At 40.1% G+C, this 22,973-nt stretch overlaps 1 protein-coding gene across 1 annotated transcript in view; it reads right to left on the bottom strand.

Annotated features, from left to right (window-relative positions):
• Positions 1-636: 636 nt before the first annotated feature.
• The window catches only part of LOC125178898 (putative neural-cadherin 2), a 24,590-nt gene continuing 2,253 nt past the window's right edge, over positions 637-22,973 (bottom strand). The window contains exons 2-5 of the mRNA XM_047883726.1: positions 6,605-6,720; positions 1,654-1,825; positions 1,408-1,424; positions 637-714 (exon numbers count right to left, since the gene is read on the bottom strand). Of these exons, the coding sequence (XP_047739682.1) occupies positions 637-714; positions 1,408-1,424; positions 1,654-1,825; positions 6,605-6,720 (383 nt within the window). The remainder of the gene's footprint in view (positions 715-1,407; positions 1,425-1,653; positions 1,826-6,604; positions 6,721-22,973) is intronic.

The following is a 22,973-nucleotide window of genomic DNA, read 5'->3' as shown; positions in this document are numbered from 1 at the left end:
GGACTATCTCTTATTAAACTAACGTCTCCCCGACACATAGCACGTGATCGTTCTTTAAGACTTTAATAAACTTTTCAAGGCCAAGGATTTTCTTCAATGAATCAACAGTTGCAAGTAAATATAATCAAGATGGAGTAGTCAAGCAGGTATTGCGACGGATCCTGCAACATTTCAGGCTTTTATGCACTTGGATTTTGTTGAATGAAGTCATCTTGTGAGTGGAAAATGTTAATTCATCAAATATTGGAGTCCGCATACGGATGACACCATGAGGGCGGCCATTAACAAATAAATGCAAGCTTATTAAAAAAATTAGGTTATTAAATTGAACTCAAATTCTCAAACCAGGTTAAATGTATACAATAAAGAATGGTGAGGCTCGTCCAAGGAAAAAAGAGGTAGCAGAAATTTTCTTTTAAATGACGGGTCGGAGTGCAAAAAAAATGTTAGAAAACATAGAACGACAGCAGAATGTCGGTCAATAAAAAGCCATTAGGAAACTTATCATTATAAAAGATTGGCGTAAGCATTAAACTATATTTAGTTTACACAACAGGAATCAGCCTTGAGTCAGCCAAAGCTAAGAACCGAATACGGCAGCGTTTCGAGTGCAGCCAAAAAATACGGACAGAAATCCTAATTGCAATGAAGACGGCAGCCGAAGACGGCAGAGACGCCGTCGAGGGCTCGCGCTGTGAAGGCCTGCAGGATGAACTGCGCGAGACAAACTCGCACTTTTCGTAATCCCTGGAGATTACGAGCACGGGTCTACGAGCGCGTTGATGGATTCCGCGTTTATTTCTTCATTAAGAAATAGCAATAGTTGAACTTTAAAGAAGTTCTAAGGAGTCGGCACAAAACCACCATGATAAACAATCAGAGCTCAATGTTATTGTTCCGAATTTTCGTGTATGATAATTTTGAAGCATACGGCAATGTTGCATTCCGAAGAGAAGTGAAACGGCGTGTTCAAAAACATATGGAAGAACAAATCATGTGTTGTTAGTAAACAAAAGTTTTAATAATTAACGCTTTTTGAACGTTCTATAAGCGCTAGATCACTTTGGCTATGATTTTTTTAACCCTACACTGATTAAGGTGAAGGGTTAAATTCCAGAAACATTTTTTGTTATGAATTGTTTCGCCGAACTTACAATTCGAAGTGAGTGTCGCATTTTTACAATGCTTGTCTAGATTCCGAGAGAAAATCTTTGTTAAATATATATTTTTTCTCCATAACTCTATTTTGGTTAAAATTTCAGAACAACTGCACATCTCATGCTCCACAGATGCCCGATGCGGCTTGCACCTGTCGTATAACCTAGCCATGTTGAAGGCAATCTTCAGCTGTCTGTATCCCTGGCAACAAAACACACAATATTTCGGCACGGTAACAACCCAACCTACTTCATTCTGACTTTTTGCTGTTAGAGCAATTTCGTGTATTACCTATTATTACCTATTTATTATAGCTGCATTTCAGACTTTCTTCCTACTTTCAGCTACATATTCTATGGACCATGGACCTAATAGAACTATATTGTTGAAATAGTGTAATTTGAACACAAATTCTGAAGCACTATTACAACTCACAATGACTACAAGAGTCTTAACAACAATACCACAATATAAATAATGTGCATAGATCAGCACGACGCACCTGTATGACCGGCTTGGGCAGGTGTCTGTCGTCTTCCTCAGTAATCTGCGTCTGATAAACGTCGTTGGCAAAACGCGGCGAAAACTCGTTGACGTCTTCGACGGTGACGTACAACGTCGCTTCTGCGCTGCCCTGAGACGTACGCGCCTCCAGCGGCACCGTCAGCTGTGACGTCAATAATAAGAATATGCGTTATTGGTGACAGTAATGCGGGCACATTCAAGTATTGGTGTACGGGAATACTGATCACTGAGAAGAGAGGATAATAAGAAGATGCGTTATTGGTGACAGTAATGCGGGCACATTCAAGTATTGGTGTACGGGAATACTGATCACTGAAAAGAGAGGATAATAAGAAGATGCGTTATTGGTGACNTGACACGGCGCAGGCATGATTAGCGCCATACGATGACACGGCGCAGGCATGATTAGCGCCATACGATGACACGGCGCAGGCATGATTACATTCATGAGAGGGGATCTGCGTCTCAGAGGACCTGTCAGGACGGGTAAGATCTCTGGCGCCTTGAGCGATTTGTGAAGGATTAGATTAATTGAGAAGATCCTGCAATGCTAGAAGAGCAGAGAATAGGCATGGGTGGAGAATAGAAGAGGCATTAGTGACGGAAGAGAAGAGCCTCAGAATTTTTAACAACAATTTTAAAAGTTAGTGATGAGCAGTGGAGTCCTAATATGACGCAGGATTCATTGCCGGACTTGTGTCTCGAATACATCCGACATAAAATTAATGAAGGCGAAAAAGAGAAGGAGAGGGTTAGAACATTAAATATTACCCTTTTTCTATTAAAAATAGAAAGAGGGTAAGATTGTAGGAAAACATTTATTGTTTATAGCAGAGATATGGAAGGATGTGGGATTGGAGTAGAGTTACGGGCATCAATCGCCTGCATCAATCGATCATGCGTTAACTTTCCCAGAAGTTTGCGCTGGAATAGTTCTTTAGGAGGAAGGAACAATCTACACTTATGTTTCCGGGACCAAATACTTTTTTCAAAAAGAATTCTCAAAGTTTGGGCGAAATGGGTCCATTTGTACCAGCAAACGGGCGGTTTGCTCGTGGCTTTTAAAATTTTGGTTTCCTCCATTCCGAAAAAAACGATCACTTATAGAAGTTAGGGCCCGAAAAAAAACCTCAAGGAGTAGACGAGCAAGAAAATGCTGACTCACAGCGCCATTATCAATGAGTGTTTCCGCATTTGCAAGGCAGAAAAACTCGTCTGTAGGGCAATGGTCTCCAGATTAATTGCACCGACAGTGGGTCGTGGAGTTGAGGCCAATCTAGACTGGACGTCTCCAGCGGATACGCACAGGAAAAAGCTCGGAGACTCAAAGGCCGAAGTTTCGAAGCCTGATAAGTATTGCATCAAAACCACATAGCGGCTCCGAGTTCAGCTTGAAATATTTAATGAATATTGTAGCAAGGATCCGATCAAGAATATCTTTTAATGACAGTGACGTCAAGAAAATCAAAAGAATAAATAGAAATGTGAGAACAATATTGATCATCGCAGATTCAATGATCTCGTATGATAATATCGTTTGGATTCGGAACTGCAGTGATATGTTTTTAGCTTATCACTGCATCACAGTTAGAGGTTGTGTATGGAAGGAATTGATACTTTATCGATACATTAATTAAATATCGGCTATGCTATCACCACCGAAATGTTTGGTGACACGAGTTGCTTAAAGGTTACAAAGGGTTAAGTGTGGGTGATCGAGTCCTGCTGTTTATGGCGCACAGCACTGAAAGAACGTTCCATTCCTCCGTTCACGCTTATTCCTCCAATAGCAGCTTTCCTTTCGAATGTCGTTTATTAGAAGACTTGCTGGCTGGATAACCGAGCTGTTTCCATTAGGTTGAGAATATTTGTGCAGATTTGCAATCAAAATAAAAAAAACACTAATGCCAGTGCTACAAAACATGGCATTGACACAGCGCGATCTGTAATGCAGGCTTACCTTTTTTAATGGCATCACTATAAGCGCATCCAATAAAGGACTAGTTTGAATAGCTCTGGATGACGTTGGCTTCATATTATTGGTATTTTATGGATGTAGAATGCGCGATGCATAAATAATCACGACTCAAAACCGAGGTCCGAAAAGACATTGGGGTTTACGGTGATGGTTTAAAAGCCTTTATGATTATTTTCCACGTATCACACATCTGGAACGTAAATCAAATTCGATTCGTGAACAAGATTGACGTTTGCGTTGGAAAGATTAGCTTGAAATTAGGAGGTAATTGACCCAAAGTTAATATAATGTTGATTGCTATCAAAAGGATTAATTTTGCGAATTAAATGATAATAAAAGAGACACTGCGTGCGATAATCGAAGAATTTTCACATAAAACCTCGATTTAATTAACCAATACCTAAAGGAAAAATTACAGTATTTTAGTTAGTATTTCTCAAATTTGAAAAATAATTATTGATCTATAATTTTTCATTATCTAAACACGGTTTTTCCGTCGAAAATAACCCGTAAAGCACATATCATTAACTCTGTGCTAATTATACCGTTTAATACACTTTTCGAGCTATTGCAGTTCGATAAAAATAAAAATCAAGTTCAATACTTAGTTAGAAAATGCGCCGTTGGTAAGCAACAGAGGCGCGCTATGGCGGACAGCGGACAGCCGAAAGAGTTGCTGTTGCACAGCCCATGCAGGGTTGCCAGATGACCTGAAAAACGGCCAAGTCCGCAAACAAAATAGACCAAAAATGGCCTATAACTCAATTTATATTAGTATATTTGTAGCTTCCTTTGTAAAAATTCATTTTCCTTACCTTCGCACTTTTTAAAGTTTAATAAGGAAGTACCACCATCATGAATTTTAGCCGGCCAACGCAATTAAAAAAATATAACTCAGTACTCACTGCATTGAGTGACAGAGTGCGCATTTTCTCGTCGACGATAACGTGAAGTCACGGACGGACAGACGGACGGACATGACAAGCGCAAAAGTGCATTTTTTCCATAAGAGAAAAAATGAGGTAAAAACTAATGCGCAAAATTTGTCCGAAAAAAAAGACCATCTGCCAACCCTGGTACAACCCACAATTATGGACGACGGTTCCAGGTACAAACTGAGCTGCAGGAAGAATTGAGCCTGAGCGATGAGAGTCATGAACTAAGAAAATAAAAAGTGCGTTGAATTGATCCAGTCAACCGTAGCCACAGAAGTACTTAAATATTTATTGGAGCCCTTACTTCTCAGTATAATTATCCTCTATGTTCAAAATACTATTTTTGGGCCCAAACTGCGTTACAATCTAACTATTGACATAAAACAAGCTCGAATAAACGTGTTATTAGTAAGTTGATATATATCGGTTAGTAATTTACAACCTTTCCTAACTCTCTCATGAAAAAAAAATACTAAAACGAGTTTGATTTATATTGTTTGATTGTTTGAGTTTGATTTATAAATAAGATATAGATAAAGGAATATTTCCAGGATTACGGACCTTCCCAGTATATCTGATCCTTGCTTTACAGAGACCATAATTACTAGACTCCTGGAACATGTACCATAAAAACTCGCGTAAAACTTTAAGCACAAATCGGAATCACAGCGTCGACTGAACTCATAAGAACATCAGACAGAGAAAGGACCAAAATTCGCCCATCAAACAGCTAGTGACAGGTTGGAGCTTAATCCAGTTTACGGGTGAGCGCCATCTTTAAACCGAGTCGTAGCTGAATATGCATTTAATCTGTCACTGTAATCGTTCCCATATTATTGAACGAATAATAATGCAATGAACGATATGAACGAAACTAGATATGATTGGATATGTATTCGGAAATCCTTTACGGTCTTCAGCCACCACTTAAACATTCCCTCGTTACAATATTACATTAGCGGAGATTATGATAATTACACGATTGGTGTCAACGAATATATGTTCAATCAGTTGCATATGCAATTGTATCACTGAACACATCTATCAACGCCATTGAATAAGCACTTCTCAGTTCTGGCTATAGTCTTACAAATTACGTAACGTCCTCCGAATCACGGCTATCAAATAATCAATGGCTATAATGTACCAACCATTTGAAACTAGGAAATCAGATCTTAATCCATTCATTGATTGCAATTCAGTGTCTGAAGGCTGCCCGAAATTCATCCAAACTATTCACTTGACGACCAAAGAATCTTACACGACACATCACCATGACATTGAATGGAACGCAACAGGCAGCTGATTTACTCTTATAATCCACCCCTCAGGACCAATGCTCAGTAAAGGCCGTTAGCAATAAATGACCACTAAGCGAAGCCTGTTACTTCAGGCGCAAGATTGCACCCTAACTAAATTGTTTATTGACCAAAGCATTCCTTCGTTGATTTCATAATACCCATGCAAGTCGCCTTCACACCGAACGTCAATACCACGGCACTTGTATAGTCAACGATAAACTTGCGATCATAATAATGCATCATAGCTGACAAGTGGCAAGCTACGATGCGAATTTCGAGCTGCGGATCGACATTAAAAAACCACCGCTCGTTCATCTAGACATAAATTTCGTCCAGCGTTTGGATTGGCTATACATACACGTGACTAGATTAATTATTATGAATTGGTGCTTCTAAAAGCGTTAAGCGCGACTAACTGGTTGGGAACGAAGAAATGAGAAGTAAAACATCTAAACCGAAAAATACAGGTGGGGCGACTGAAGACATCTTAGAAGCCTTGCTATCTATGAACAAATTACATAAAACGAGAACTGAGAACTTTTTATTTACTACAATAAATTGATAAGATAAGACAGCACGGTGAACTGTTCAAAAATCGCAACCGCAATACAGAACAAATTACATTATTACACAAATGAATTCAATGAATTCGGTAGTGCTTCAATCTCAGTACACATAGCACATGTATTATTTGGTCTCCAACTCACGTGTGCTGTAGTTTCTCTGTCGAGAGGCGACACTATCGCCACAACGCCGGTGTGCGGCTGCACCGTGAACCAGTAGCGCTGCTTCCAGTCCAGCAGCGAATACCGCACTTCTGATTCTGCTCGTAGGAATATGATGTCTTATTTACGAACAAATGTTATGGTGAACTTAAAAATGAGACTAAATTGAGATGTGAACCAGTAGCGCTGCTTCCAGTCCAGCAGCGAATACCGCACTTCTGATTCTGCTCGTAGGAATATGATGTCTTATTTACGAACAAATGTTATGGTGAACTTAAAAATGAGACTAAATTGAGATACCAGTAGCGCTGCTTCCAGTCCAGCAGCGAATATCGCACTTCTGATTCTGCTCGTAGGAATATGATAGCTTATTTACGAACACAAGTTTTGATGACTTTAAATTGAGACTAAAATGAGATTGTGCCAATGAATCGATTCTGAGGAGGCAGGAACTTCTATTTAAAAAATTTGAATGATCAATTTTTATGCATATAAAGTATTTTTTAATTACCGCATTTAATAAAATTAAAGAGGAAACGAGAACGTAAAATAATGTCATAATTTTTTCACTTATGTAAAATATCCTCCTACTCTAACATCACTGACAGTTGTTGTGTTCACGTAGCGGAAGGAAAAATTATGTTTGCTGGCATTCGAGCGGTTATAATTATAAATAATTTAAAATTTACTGGTCTCAAAAACATTGCAATCTTTTGATTCACGTAGCTTAATTTAAATTGAAAATTTTAGCTCTCAGAAACGCGCTCTACAGCAGAAAGAAAATTTTATTGCCGTTGCAGGAAAATAAATCTTCATGAAAAGACAACGTTCGGCTCAAAAAATTAATTTCACTCGTTAAATAATTTCTCATGAGATAATCAATGTAATAGAGCGTTCGATCTCCAGCGTTCTCGACATTGAACGTTTTGATCGCATTTTAGCTCCCGCATGAATTATAAAAAAGGAACAGGACTGCATCTTATATTTATGGAAATAGAAGATAATGCAACGCAACAAGGAGTTGTAGAAAAATAATTAAGAACAGAAAAGAATTTTGAATCGAACTTATACCAATCGAGTAATCTTCAATGATATTCTTGAGCGAAGGGTTATTTTTATCTACTTCCAATCTTGTTCGGGAACGAAAATGATATCATCGACAATAAAGGAAGAACAAATTTTCAGACAGGAAATATTACCAAGTCAGGAGTATGACATTAAAAAAATTAGTTAGACGTAAGCATGCCACACAAAGAACTGAAAAAAAAAAACAATTTTGTAAGAGAAAAGGATCTCATACGAGAAGCATGTTCAATACGGTCATATATAGACGGTCTCTTTCTTTCTTAAAATATTAAAAAATATACTCCGGTTTTCACAGAGTCTTATAGGAAGAGGCATCACAACTTGAGGCTATCACTATACGTGTGCATCACAACTTGAGGCTATCACTATACGCGCGCATCACAACTTGAGGCTATCACTGTACGCACGCATCTCAACTTGAGGCTATCACTATACGCATAAAACAAATTATGGCTCGCCCCAAAAAACGTGGGTCGGGCTGTACCTTCACCATCAAATTTCCAAAATTCGTGTGTTGTGTGCTTTTCGCTTCAATCTTAAATCTGCCCGACACAAGTTTTTTGTGGCGAGCCATAATTTATTTTCTACTTTTTAGTCCACAAGAAAAACGTGTTTTTTTAAAGTTTTTTTAAGTTTTTTATTTTTATCTATTTCCAATCTTGTTCGGGAACGAAAATGATATTCATCGACAATAAAGGAAGAACAAATTTTCAGACAGGAAATATTACCAAGTCAGGAGAATGATATTAAAAAAATTTTTTTAGAAGTATGTCATATGAAGAACTGAAGGAAAAACATTTTTTGAAGACAAAAGGAGCTCATTTAGAAGCGTATTCAAAAAAGCGGTCTCTTTCTTGCTTAAAATATTCAAGAAATATACTCTGGCTTTCACAAAGATGTAGGAAGAGGCATCACAGCTTGAGGCTATCACTATACGCGCGCATCACAACTTGAGGCTATCACTATACGCGCGCATCACAACTTGAGGCTATCACTATACGCACGCATCACAACTTGAGGCTATCACTATACGCGCTAAAGTGTCGCGTTAGACGAATGTATAGGAAGCAATAAGCGAAGATCATGAAGGCCGGTTTGAAGCACAGCAATAATAAAGCTTTATCAACTCCTTAAGTTAAAGATGGCCAATTCTCCCAGACGCACAAGAAACCAAAGAATCTATAGCTCGTTTGAAGTGACTTCCAAGTACATACTGTAATATTTTTTTTTTAATAAGGCCTCCCACACTGTAATATATTCATGGAATATTCATGACATTTTTTGCAACGCTCGTGAAGCTGTAGACTTGTGCATCGCGTCGGGGTTTTAAATGTGATAATCGAATTACTTCTTTTTAACGAATTTACCTCAAGTTAAGGACATAATTTGATATTTGTCCTGGTAATAAACTTTTGCCAGTGCATGTTTCCAGACTATTCGTCTATGAACGATCGATTTCAGTCACGCAATCTTGAGTATTTAATTACTTATTAATAATATAATGCATTGCCATTATGAATATTATAAGACTTAAATTTAATTTTAGATTAAATTTCTATTACATTGATACTTATGAACTTAATACGTTCGCTATGGCTTTGCATGAAGAAATGCGCGCATATGTGGAAACAATATTCACTTTTAATATTAATGAACACAATTTGAATCAAATATAGAACAGAATCTGTTCGTAAGCACTTAATCGGTTCCGAAAATTAGTTCGGGGCGTTCGTGATTTCGAAATATCACTGTATATCAATAAAAACACCAATTCACTATAGCAACAGAAATTCCTATAACTGATATACGAAAATAAAAACGACTAATTTGAAAAAAATGAATAAGTTAAAAAAATTGAAATGAGAATAAATCTTTTCAAGGTTTAGGACTTAAAAAAACCGTGATGAAGGCTACTGACCGTGATGAAGGCTATCACTGCAACAGCACGCATAACATGCAACATACGTGAAGTGGGTCATGCCCCACCAGGTGGGTCACTGCAACAGCACGCATAACATGTAACATACGTGAAGTGGGTCACGTAGTGGGTCACGTGGGTTTCATTGTTAACTCATCACAACAAATTCATATAATTAAAAACAAATAATGTAATTACATATAATCACATCATAACCAATTTATATTATCCACATTAATCGAGATCATCTCATAACTAACGCTTAAATAAATATGATACGAACAGCATATTTTTATAATTATTATAATAATAATTTCGTAACATAATAATAAATAAGCGCAGTGCCTGCATGAGGTACTCTCCCAGAGTGAGGCTACGGCAAAATATTGAGTCAAGATTTTGTGAAGTAATATCGTTATTGTCTCGGAAAATATTCATGTGGCTATTGATATTCCATAAAAATGTCAATAGACTCGATTTCATAGATTTCGAAATTCATCATTGCAGTAGTAATTTCGGTTAAAACATTACAAATTACTAGTTGCAGTGAGACTGCTGTAATTAAACAAAATTTCATTCAACTCTTATATGATCCAAGAAATTTTTTCATATTGTCGTGGGTATAGTGGCAGGTTCTGTTACCAGGCGAAACCAACAGTAATATGAAAATACTTTATTGTACATAAAGCACATTTATACAGCCTTTCTGCATTAATGAGACACGTAGTACATGTTCACCCACGTTCTTACTGCTACATTTTCTTACCCTTATTAATCTCTGCCCACTGTTTTAATACTCCATAAAACATTTTTAAAATTCGCTGATTAAAACACTGCTCAATTCTAAATTGGCAATACACTTATTTAATAAAATCCTAATGCCTAACAATAGAATAACGTTTGATCCAAGAACTATACTCGTACAATATCACACCTCTATGAAAAGGTAAAAAAATTATTTCGACTGTACATAATATTTTTGCGCAATTTTATCAAATTTTCACAGGCCGTAATATCAAAAAAGTTATTTGTACTCCGTCCTCAGTTTCATGTTATACCCACCATTCACTTAATAAAAATAGGCCGCTAGGTGTACTTGGGACTCCACGTGTACTTACGACTCCACGTGCACTAGAGCGAGTTTAAATAGTAAGGCCCCAGGACGGCATTAGTTCAACTCAGATCTTCTCCAGGCCCCCGACATGCATCAAGTCTCGCTGTATCCGCGCCGCAGGCAGACGCTACTTCCCTCTACCGCCTGACACGAGCAACAGAGCAATATTGTCTCGCGCCTGCTTCCCGAAAGGGATACGTTCTAGTGAGCGCAAAATGATTTGCACTGATGGTTGCCGCCACGTACAACTTTAAAATGTTCTCTGTGGCGTACATACGTCTTCAGGTTGCTACACACAATAGTTTACGAGTAATTATTGTATGTTTCCGGACACTGCCATACGGCGGTAGAGGGTTAATTCTCCGGCATTTCTGCCAGCCAGCGCTGGCTTGCTGGGCACACAAACTGCACACGCACTGCAAGGCTGAGCCCAATTACCGCCGTGCGCTCATAAGTAATGATAACGAGACGTGGCGGGGATGTTTATTGGGAGTTACGGAGAATATTATTCAATCTATGCAAACTTTAACGTTTAATCCTGCTGTGACCACGAGCATAAATTTGTCCTCATGTTGCGTGATGACATTTAAGTTAGAATTTTAGTTACTAAGCTCATTAGTGACACCGGTATGAGTTTATCCAGTTCAACATCATGCTCTTATCGGAATAAATTGACCTAAACTGCTATAAAACGAGCATTGTTCTGCGCTTTAGCTCGTTCCTAATCTCATTTCGGCGTGAATTGATTCAATCAGCATTAAACGAGTTGGATTATCGAACATTCATGCAAATTAGTCTAGCACAGCAGTGAGAAGTGCCCGTCTTCGATGCAGTCACTCGAAGTCATTATACCTATTATACCCATCTATCACTGAAGGTACTTTAACTAATTAATCGAAGTAGCAATCGTAGTGCAAATACTTTTAATCTTCTTATTTTATCTTCATATTTTAAATGCTTCTGAAAAGCGCAAATCTAATAAAACATGTAGACACTAACTCCTCTTATTTTTCTAGAATGAGGAATTAAATGCATTTCATGACACTATCAGGCTATCAATTAGAGCAAGAGAGAAATGACGTGCGGCCACAGAAGCTGCAACTTATCATCCGTAGAGTTTGTGGACCTCAAGCGCCGGCGGTGAAAGCAGCACTCGCTCTTCATACAATGAGCCACAAAAAATCCCCAAAATTTTGTTCAAATTTCCACCCACGCCAGAAGATTTATCTTTGTTCCTCTTGCAGTACATTAGGCAGCTAAGAATATTCTGGTCCTTGTGAGGAAACAATTCCAGGCACAGATGTCTTTGGCGAGGGCGGTATACCTGATACCGCGCTGAGGGCCGCTGTTGATATGCTTTTGCAGGTGAAAAGCTCCAAGATTAAGGAGATATACGAAAAAAGTGTATTTAACATACATTTAAATACTGATAAGTACAATTTTACGATTATCAATTACAACTTAAAAATGGATATGGTGATAAACATTGATAATACATTGGTAGAGGCAACTGATCAATAAATTATGAAAAAACGCTAAGGATACACAAAAAAACACAACACAATGATACAAATTTATTGAGGACGGAAACCAGGAGATACGAAGAGCATCCAGAGCATAAGACCGGCAGCCAGAGCATAAGACCGGCAGTCAGAGCATAAGACCGGTAGTCAGAGCATAAGACCGGCAGCCAGAGCATAAGACCGTAATTCAACGCATTAACTCGACGCGATTTGCACGCAAGAGCAAAGGCCGTCCGACAGCAGAGATGGGGCCTGTGCCGATGCAGGCTGCCTTATAAGTCACTGGATTTTTGGCTATAAATGCCCGTACAGTCATAAAATACGGTCGCTCTTGTGAACAGAAACTTATCGCCCCAAATCTTCTTACGGCATTGAATGCTTGCAGCGTTATTGCTGCGTTTGACTGCAGCCAGAGCCCGAGTTCGCACACAGGCTTTCCGGTGTAATATCCGAGACCATTAAAGCGAGCTGGAACATACGGCGTTGCGAGTGGAACTCGTACACAAGATAGAAAATATTTCTGACGATGAATCTACTCAATTGAACTATTTCCGCTCGGACAAAAGTAATAAGTGGATTCAATTTCCCTGTTGTGACTGACTTTTTCATGCGAATTTGAGCGGATGGACTCGAACGTGTCTACAAATTTGGGATCATTAATCTCAAGTAAGAACTTGCTCAGTAGAAACATTCCATACCATGTATTTGAGGCCAAATTTAAAATATACAACATTTCAATGAGAAATGGAGTCCGCACAGTGCAATGTAGCCGTTTTTGCAGGCCATTCAAAAGCAAATCAAACTTATTGAAATCATTAGTGTTTCGGAATGGCAGTCACAGCCACGCTAGAGCGCTGCTTAGAAATGCTGCTGTATTTCAAATGCGCGACATCGGGTCAGAAGACAAGGTCATAACATACTCGGCAATCAAGACTTATTCTAAGAAGATTTTTATATCAATCGAGGTCCATATCGCTTGGTTGCAGGCGCCTCATATAATAACAGGCGCTCTATCAACGTTAAAAAAATTTTAAATTAACCTGAATGCTCATATTTGTGACCTTTAATTAAGTGTTGTGGACGTTACTTAACGTTGGGCATCAAGTAAACTAAGTTATCTTTAAGCTGAAAAGATGAATGTACAAGAGCTGAGTCTGCTTTACATATCCGGTTCATTGAGCGAAGGGTCTTAATCGTCGAGATAAGACAACTATTAAAGCAGCAAATTAAAATTAACAACTATTAAAGCGGCAGACATAAGTCTACTGAAATATTTTAGAGCACAGCTTCCAATTGCACTGTTAGAAAAATTACCGTTAACGGTATTACCGGCGTTTTAGTGGCCGGTCGGCACGTGAAAAGAAACACAGTGTCGCCGTTTTTATTCTAATTTAACACAAGAAATCGGTAAAACATCTGATAAAAACGGTGAAACAGTTTATTTTCACGGTGCGACCGGTCACTAGAACGCCAGTGGGACCGTTTTTCGCCGTTTTTTCTAACAGTTTGTATTTATTTAGTGATCTATAAATATCTGGAAACGTCAACAAATATTTTAATAAATTCTGAATCACTTACCAGACATGAATCAGTTAAACAATCCGCCAACTGTCGCTATAGCAAATGGCAAATATGAAAACGTTACTGCAAACGCAGTGGAATTTCATTGAAGGGCAAAATGGAATGCTCGAGAATTTGCTACGTAGAGTCATGGTCCGCGTTCAGGATTAATAAGTGCGGTGAATCTGGCGAAGCAATTCAGTTGCGGGATTGTCCGTAAACGTAATTTCAAAATACGATTTATGCATCAGTTGTCTGCCTGGAGGATGCATGGAGCAGAGCATCGGTTCATTTCGCGGTTCTTTTAATTCCGATTTGATGAAGCAGCGATGGCAATACAAGAGAATATGTTTTGAAAATACAGACCAGAGGTCGGGATGCAACGAGTTTACAAAATTTTGCAGTTCGCGTACAGTTTATGCGAGTTCTAAACATATGTGAGTTCCAAAATTGCCATATCTTCCGGGCAAATGTTATTCATACAAGATGAAAGACCGAAGCTTGCACTAGAATAATTTTATGCATCTCGCCCATGAGAAATATTCAGGATTCCGCTAATAAAATAGAAGCGAGCATCGTCTCCGTTTCTCGGAAGGCCGTAACATCGATCTTCTTTCTAGAAAATATCGAAAAAGAAACTTTTCTGAATATTAAGGAGAAACTTTTTCAAATAAATTACTTTTATAGAACCAAATGCAGCAAAATGACAACCATATTGCGTAATAAAATACGACAATGAGCGATAACAACGGCCGCGTAATGATCCCAACCTCCGCAATGGCCATTCCATCAGCGAGTGAAACTGCGTCCTGCTACGGCGCCTTCAGTCGAGGCAGAGCGCGACAAAACCTCGAGGCATTGCGAACTTTGGGAAATCGGGCAGCATTAAGCGCCCGATTTCCACAGTAGCTGTACGAGTTTATCCAATGTAAAACCCAGAGCACCTTAAATGGTACACGAATTTACGTATCTACGAGCAGCAAACAGAATAGTGACAATTTCTTTGCTAGTGGAACTTCCGTCGCAGCGAAGAGGTGTTCGATACAAGACTACGCCGCGGAGTATATATATTTTTAACACAGGAAAAAAGGATAAATTGCAAACCAAGGAGGTTCAGCATCGAAGAAGAGAAGCATGAATCTTTAAACGATTTCAATTGCCCGACAAATCATTTAGCAAGTGAAACGATTATTTTGAGCAAATGAACCATTTTTAATTCAGTATTTTAGTAACAGATTTGCTTGTCCAGCAATGCTGATTTTTTTAAGACTTGAAATGTAACTATTTTCCCTTGCATAAATATAGAACAGAAATAAATTAATAATCTTCCATTGCTCTAGTGAAAACGACTCTTCGATTTCATTCGTCTTTAAAGTAAAATAATCCCGAAGAACAGCTTGCATGGAAAGTAATAATATGGAATAGCAATGTAGACGGATAATGGAAGAGCATCGTTATAAATAATACTTCAAAAATTAATTACTGGCTGATTATTGTACCTCAACTTCCGTCATCAACTTCCATTGATATAGCATAAATATGAAGACGTGTAAAAAAATAGAAATTAGATCAGTACTCACTGCAGTGAGTGACAGAGAGCGCATTTTCTAAATCACGACACGCTTTAAAGTATTCTTAAAATCGACGAAATCGTGAAGTCACGGACGGACACGACGAGCACAATAGCGCCTTGTTTTCCATAAATGAGAAAATGCGCTAAAATGGAAGTGATTGATAAATTGGCATATTCTGTCTATGTATGATAAATTAATTCATTCATTTATATGAATTGGCTGACTGAACGGCTCTCAATACTGACTGCATGTTCGACAGTCGGTCCGTTGCATATCTAGGAACTGGATGACTGTACGCCATTGCAAAAAGCTCATGATACCATATATTATAAAGCCTTAAGCAAGATTTTTCCCTCTAAGTTTTGAATTCGCTCGTGAGACATTTCTTGAAATGTGGTCTGCAAGCAGAAATGATTAAGTAGTTAAGGCAGCTGCTTTGCTATGAAATTGAGAAGAGATCAGATAATTGAGATGCCATGCTGCTGGAATAAAGCAATTTCTTAGACCACGATGCATATGCACTTCTCAAATTTTATTCGACCAGAAATAAAAAACAGAGCAATCATTCTTCAAAAATATTTGCTACTTAAAGACTATTGTTACAAAGCTATTTTAGTGTAGATTAAAAAATATAAAAACTATTATACATGTTATATAAAAACTAATATAATATAATTATGAACCTAAGTATCACGAGCAAACATCGAAGCTTTTCACATTGTACCAATTCTGAAATCATCTCCGGCTCAGAGACGAGTGATTAAGGCCACCGAAACTACGGCGATAATTTCTCGTAGGGTATGTATTGCCACGTGCCTAAAACAATAAAGCGTAGCGAGAATTCAAGGCATTTGGAATTAAAGCTTTTGGGGTTACACGAGGACAGCGCAGCGATATTGCGCTTCAGGCGTCGGTGTCGCGATATTAAGCATAAAAGCTTGATAGCTTCGGTAAGATAAAATAATATACGATAGGGTTTTAATTCTTTCCCTGAAAGAAATAATTCTTTAAACGACAGGAAACGGTTTTTAAATTCTTTCCCTGACTTTCTCAAGCCCTGAAATTGGATCCCAGTACAATAGAATGTCTGGAATACTTCAATATAGCACGTGATCTCATGAGGTAAGAGATTACTATATTGCCTAGGCAGCACTCAACACTGCGGACAGAGTCGCCACGCTGTCTTCGTCCGGGTTTTTTGTTGCCACTCACGTAGCTTGCTTGATGCAAACTACGTCGACGTAAGTTTGTTTTTGACTGGGAGGACAACATTGCGAGTATTCTTTATGGCGTTCGCTATATTCAGATTTGAGCTGACTGTAGTCGTGCGCCACTGTTTTATGACCCCAACTGAATCTTTCTGCTATATTCATGGCGCCGTTAGCTTACTCGGCGAAACGACTGCTCGGCCTGCGGTCAGCTGCTGCAGCCCTTGATCCATCCGTCTCTGAGAAAGTAGATTTACCAATCGTGCTGTCCCCTACGCCATGCATGTCTTATCGTGGATGCCGTGCTGGCCGAAATAGGCGTCCTGCTACTACCTGTCGAGCAGTGCGTGACAACGGTGTGTTCGTCATTAATGAAAATAGGCCTTTACAACGGCGGAAAACATTTGCGATGAACTTAACGTCTGCGAATGCTGCTACTGAGCACCGGCCTATGTCGACCCGTAGGCCTCAAAACCTGTTTAGCGTTTGTGTTGATCGCCACTGTGCGCAGCCGTGTCGCCGGTTATCATTAAGCTGCCTCAATATCCGTTCGCTGAATAACAAGGTTGACAAGTTTCTTCACATTTGTCGCTCGCACTCACTAGATGTCGTATTCTGACCGAGACCTGGCACGACGCTGACTCGGTTTGCTTCGCGCGTCTTCGCGCGGAAGGACTCAAGATAGTCGAGCGCTCGCGGCCCCATATGCAACCCGACACTCTGGCGACGAATTACGGCGGAGTAGCTACCGTCGCCAGCGGGGGCGTGCACCTTACCATTCACGACATCGGCGCCCGACCCACCACCTTTGAGCTGCTATGTGCTTGGGTCACCAGCGCCTCGTTTACGTGCGTTGCAGTCATCATCTATCGTACTGGATCAGTTTGGTGCCGCGCGATTTTTTTCGACGACTTGACTCATGTTGTCGTGCGTATAGTGGCAGGTTCAATGTTAATTTAAATAACGGTCCCAGTAAAATACTTTATTGCACAAAACGTTACATTTACATTAAAAGTTTCCTTCACACTAAAGGCTGTAACACGGCAAATAGACACCTAGTAGTTTCGCTCCGAGCTGCGTGCACGACCGCGTTCCAGAAGCTGCGTGCACGACCGCGTTCCAGAAGCTGCGTGCACGACCGCGTTCCAACTGCTGCCTTTTCCTATCCGCAATTTCCCAGCATAGTTTCAGTACTCTCTAAAATATTCTTACAATTCTACAATTCAAACCTCCTAACACTTATTCTAACTTGACAACACATTGATTAACTAAAAGCCTATACCTAACGATAAAATAGCATTCAATATAAGACCTCTACATATCACTGCGTCTCTTTGTCCCTGCACGTGGACAGTGTCTAATCTGGAATATTGACTAGAATTTTTCAAAATGTGCGTCAGAAAAAGATAGTTTCACTAGTGATTTTTCAAAATCGTGAGCCCAAATGCGCCATTCTTGCAAAATTTCACTAAAGAAATTGGGAAAAGCCAATCTGGATTATATAAGGCAGAATTTTCCTAAATTTTCAGGTAACCGCTATCATTCCATGGGGGATTTTCAAAAATTGCAGGTAAAAATAGATAATTTTTCTTATTTTTCACTAAGTAAATTGGGAGAGTGACATATAGTCTCAATCCCAGCATAAGCGCGTAGTGGAAACGCGCACGCCAGTTTTGAGGCCCAGCCATGAGGCTTGTTGGTCTCAGGCCTATCTCAATCCTTCAGAATCAGTCCCGTAGTGGAAAATGGGCTTAATGATCTTCAATTCATGGGTCTGCAATGCATTGGGATCCGGCCCCTGGCTAGGTTCCATCCGGTCCGCCGAGGATATCTCGTACTTGAACATAATGTGTACAAAAATCGGGCGTGACGTTTATTTCTGGTTACGCATGAACTAGAAACAGTAAATGGGCCAGCGAAAGTTTCAGAAAGCTTGCTCTGGCCCATGGTGAAAAAAGTTTGGAAGCCCCAGTTGAGTACACACTAACGGCAGCTAAACGGACAGCTTTCCTTAGCCTTGGTTTACTTCTTTAGTTTAAATAACTTACTCTTTTTTCTTTAAATAACTTTTCCGTCCTCTATATAGCGCCTCTCGGCATTTAAGTGTTTGCTGCTGATGATGCCTGCCCCAAGATCCAGGTCGCTGTAGAAGTCTTGGTGTAAATGATATTTTATTGTTTAAATGTTAAGCGTTTACTAAATACATGTGTTTTAAATTTAGAATTTACCAGAGTTAGAAGTGTAGGGATGTTTTAGAGAGCTTCAGAATCATAGGATATGAGATTACGGAAATGAAAGTAAGTAGTATGAATGCATGAAAGATAAGTAGAGGTCTTGACGACTGTAGAGGTCTCGACGACCGTAGAGGTCTCGACGACCGTAGAGGTCTTGACGACCGTAGAGGTCTCGACGGCCGTAGAGGTCTAGACGACCGGAGAGGTCTCGCAAAGCAAGTTTATCTCAACTGTTGACGTATATAGGTCACTATTCTTCAGCCACGGCAGGAGAAGGTTGCGAACTGGACATGAGCACACATCTGTTGAGTACCTGACACACCAAACATGTGATTTGCTGTGCCATGAGTACACATTAATAATAACAACGGTCTTACTCTCAACATCGATGGACAATTAAAGTATTAATTCATCGTAATAATAGTTACACAGTGATAGCAATAATAGTTGTTACATCACCTGCTGCCGCATCGCGATTTCAAATTTTTATATTCCATTCTTCCTGTATATTCCTCAATGCTGGTAATCAATCAATTGATCTAGCACGGCCGGTGCTGGACTGGGCATCACCGGTCTGGGATCGAATCAGACTAGCTCTATGTAAAGAGAACGGCGGANATGAAAAAATGTGACCAAGCATTTCGAAAATGTTCCACATCAGCTCGTGACTTTTGAGGCAATCGATTGTCTTTTCCTTGCAAGTTAGTCAAAAATCTACCTATGTACGCAAGGTTATCAGAAATGTATTTCTCTTCTTCCTCTTGACTCAGTCTTTCATCTTCACCAACACTCGTAACCACTGGGTCAGTATCTTTAATACTCTCAGCCATATTGGTAAAAATTGAAATTTTAATGACGTGCTCGTATAATACTTTCTTTAAAATTCACTTCAGTAAAATAAAAGTAAGCCACACTTGATAGGTAACCTCATAACCTCACAAATAGTAAATTGCTGGTAAGGGACCGTTGTAAACACCGTCACAAATCACAAATAGAATCACAGCACCAACATGTGAACAGTCGCGGCACCAAATATGTCGTGCGTATAGTGGCAGGTTCAATGTTCATTTAAATAACGGTCCCAGTAAAATACTTTATTGCACAAAACGTTACATTTACATTAAAAGTTTCCTTCACACTAGAGACTGTAACACGGCAAATAGACACCTAGTAGCTTCGCTCCGAGAGACTAGCTTTACACACCACCAGAAGCTGCGTGCACGACCGCGTTCCAACTGCTGCCTTTTCCTATCCGCAATTTCCCAGCACAGTTTCAGTACTCTCTAAAATATTCTTACAATTCTACAATTCAAACATCCTAACACTTATTCTAACTTGACAACACATTGATTAACTAAAAGCCTATACCTAACGATAAAATAGCATTCAATATAATACCTCTACAATGTTTTTACCATACATGTGACTTTCCCCGATACCGTCCTCATCACCGGCGATTTAAACGTTTGACTGGATTACGTCGACGACCCATCGGCTCGTCAGCTGAACGACCTTCTGGCCACCTGTAGCATGGTTTGTCACGTGACCTTGCTGACGCATGACATGGGCGGACTGCTGGACGTTATCATCACGCGTGCTGACCTTCAAAGTCCGCCAGTCGGTATCATCGAGATCGAAATATGCGAACATCGACTATTTCAGTGGACGGTGCCATGTGTGCGCCCGATGTCAGCGTACAAAACCGTTTCCTGTCGTCCGTGGCGCGGTCTCGACGGCGATGTCTTATGCGAAAAATTACAGTCGTCCCGACTATGTCGGCCTGACGCATGATTGGCACTTCAATCAACGACCTCGTGCAACTCTACAATACCGAGCTGACCCGTGCACTCGATGACCTCATTCCTGCACGCACAATTCGAATACCCCAACGAGTCCCCGGCCCGTGGTTCGACGATGCATGTCGGGTCTCGAAGCGGGAGGTTTTACTGCTCCAGCGGGATGTCTACCAGGCGAACAGACGCGGCAATCCTGCTGCTGCTGCCGCTGCTGTGGCCTCCACCTGGTGAGGTGCGAGGCGCGATTATTTCGACCTTCTTCGATCTAAACGAGTGGCATTTTGGCGCTAGAGAGTCGACGCGCAGCGCAGCGATCGTCGAGCGCTGTGACGTTTGCTGGATAAACTCATGGGAAGAGGCTTCAGGTGACGTAAGCGTGGAGGAATTTCACGCGCTTTTTGAAAATAAAATCTCTGCTGTGCGAGTGTCGTCACGGGTGTCTGCTTGTATGCCTCGGAGCAAGTCCCTGGCTGAAATTTTATTGGTTCAAATGATTACTGACAGGCAATAAGTTAAAAAATAGTAATTATGAATGAAAATCCAATGAATTATAATGAAAAAGAATAACTATCTAATGATATGATAATTGTAATGATTTTCTACAAAAATAATTTGCGGGTTGAGAATCTTTCTATCAATGATTCATCACACTTTCTTCAAATTAGCTAGAAACTTTTGACGCATGCACAAAAATTCAGTTCATTACCATAGGTTTTACATAAAAATTTACTGAATTACCGGTACTGATAAAATTTCCACCAAAATTTAATTAATTACTTTCGAAATTTTCATCTGAATCTCGCTGGCATTCAGATTCATGAAAATCCTACCTTTTCTTGCTACAAGAATCAATTACATATTCATTAAATGACGTCGGAACGAAGCAAGTCCCGCGGCGATGCTTGCCGATCAGATAATTTCACTTCAAAGCAGCTAATTAGGACACGACGCGGTCAGCAATTTACTTGCCATTTGATCGCATTAAAGCTCCAAATGAAATAACATGGAAATAAAAGAATATTCAGCGCTGGGCGCGGTGAGTGATCTATGGCAGCGAGGACTGAAGGCGCAGGCCTGAGAATGGCAAGATGGCGCCTGGAAAATTTCTGAACTTTTGAAATCGCAAATACTCGATAAAAATTTAGCAACGTTAGGTTATGCTGGTTTGTGAATAGAAACAGAGTGAAAATTAAAATGAGCGCCGAAAAATTATCACTCACTTTTTATTTTCAGAAGAAAAACAACTGTTTGATTGCCGTTATAAAAAATAAGCAAAACCTCAAATCTCAGAAGTTAGAAAATTTCTATCAGAGATGTGCAAGGCCTCGGGGCAATGAATGTAAATTTAAACATGAAAGGAACTGAAGTTTCAAGTGGCATTTCAGTGAATTGAAATATATTAGGCCTCGGAGCAATGGTGAAGCCGTGAAGTGGCGCGCTGCCTCGCTTAGTAAAACAAAAGAAGCTCTGAACAGCTATAGGAAAAAACGGTAATTTCACCCTACACCTCCGAGTCCTCATGGACCAAGACTGTTAAGCTCAATTTTCCAATTTACTTATAAACTTACCCACAGAAGCCAGTATTTACCCCCCACGTACGATATATGCGCATTCGTTTGTCAGGCTGAGCGCGTTGAGACTGCAAAAACGGCATTTTTTGAGTCGACATTTCTTACTATTTGATCATTCCCAGTTTTAGCTCGGTATATATTTATAGATGACATTTTGAAGTTTACTGAAACTCGAAGCACAGACATGAAACTCGAAGCACAGCACAGCAGCAATACCACAGCACAGCAGCAGCAGCAACAGCAATGCCGCAGCACAGCAGCAGCAACAGCAATGCCACAGCACAGCAGCAGCAGCAATTCCACAGCAGCAGCAGCAGCAGCAATACCACAGCACAGCAGAAGCAGCAATAACACAGCAGCAGCAGCAATACCACAGCAGCAGCAGCAATACCACAGCACAGCAGCAGCAGCAATTCCACAGCAGCAGCAGCAGCAATACCACAGCACAGCAGCAGCAGCAACAGCAATGCCGCAGCACAGCAGCAGCAGCAGCAATGCCACAGCACAGCAGCAGCAGCAATTCCACAGCAGCAGCAGCAGCAATACCACAGCACAGCAGAAGCAGCAATAACACAGCAGCAGCAGCAATACCACAGCAGCAGCAGCAATACCACAACAGCAGCAATACCACGGCACAGCAGCAGCAGCAATACCACAGCACAGCAGCAGCAGCAGTAATACCACAGCAGCAGCAGCAGCAATACCACAGCAGCAGCAGCAGTACCACAGCAGCAGCACAGCACAGCAGCAGCAGAAATACCACAGCA

This window comes from Hyalella azteca, unplaced genomic scaffold (genome assembly GCF_000764305.2).
Source record: "Hyalella azteca isolate HAZT.00-mixed unplaced genomic scaffold, Hazt_2.0.2 contig13524, whole genome shotgun sequence".
Lineage (NCBI taxonomy): Eukaryota > Metazoa > Arthropoda > Malacostraca > Amphipoda > Hyalellidae > Hyalella > Hyalella azteca.
Note: the sequence above shows the minus strand (reverse complement) of the source record. Positions and strands in the feature narration are given on the sequence as shown.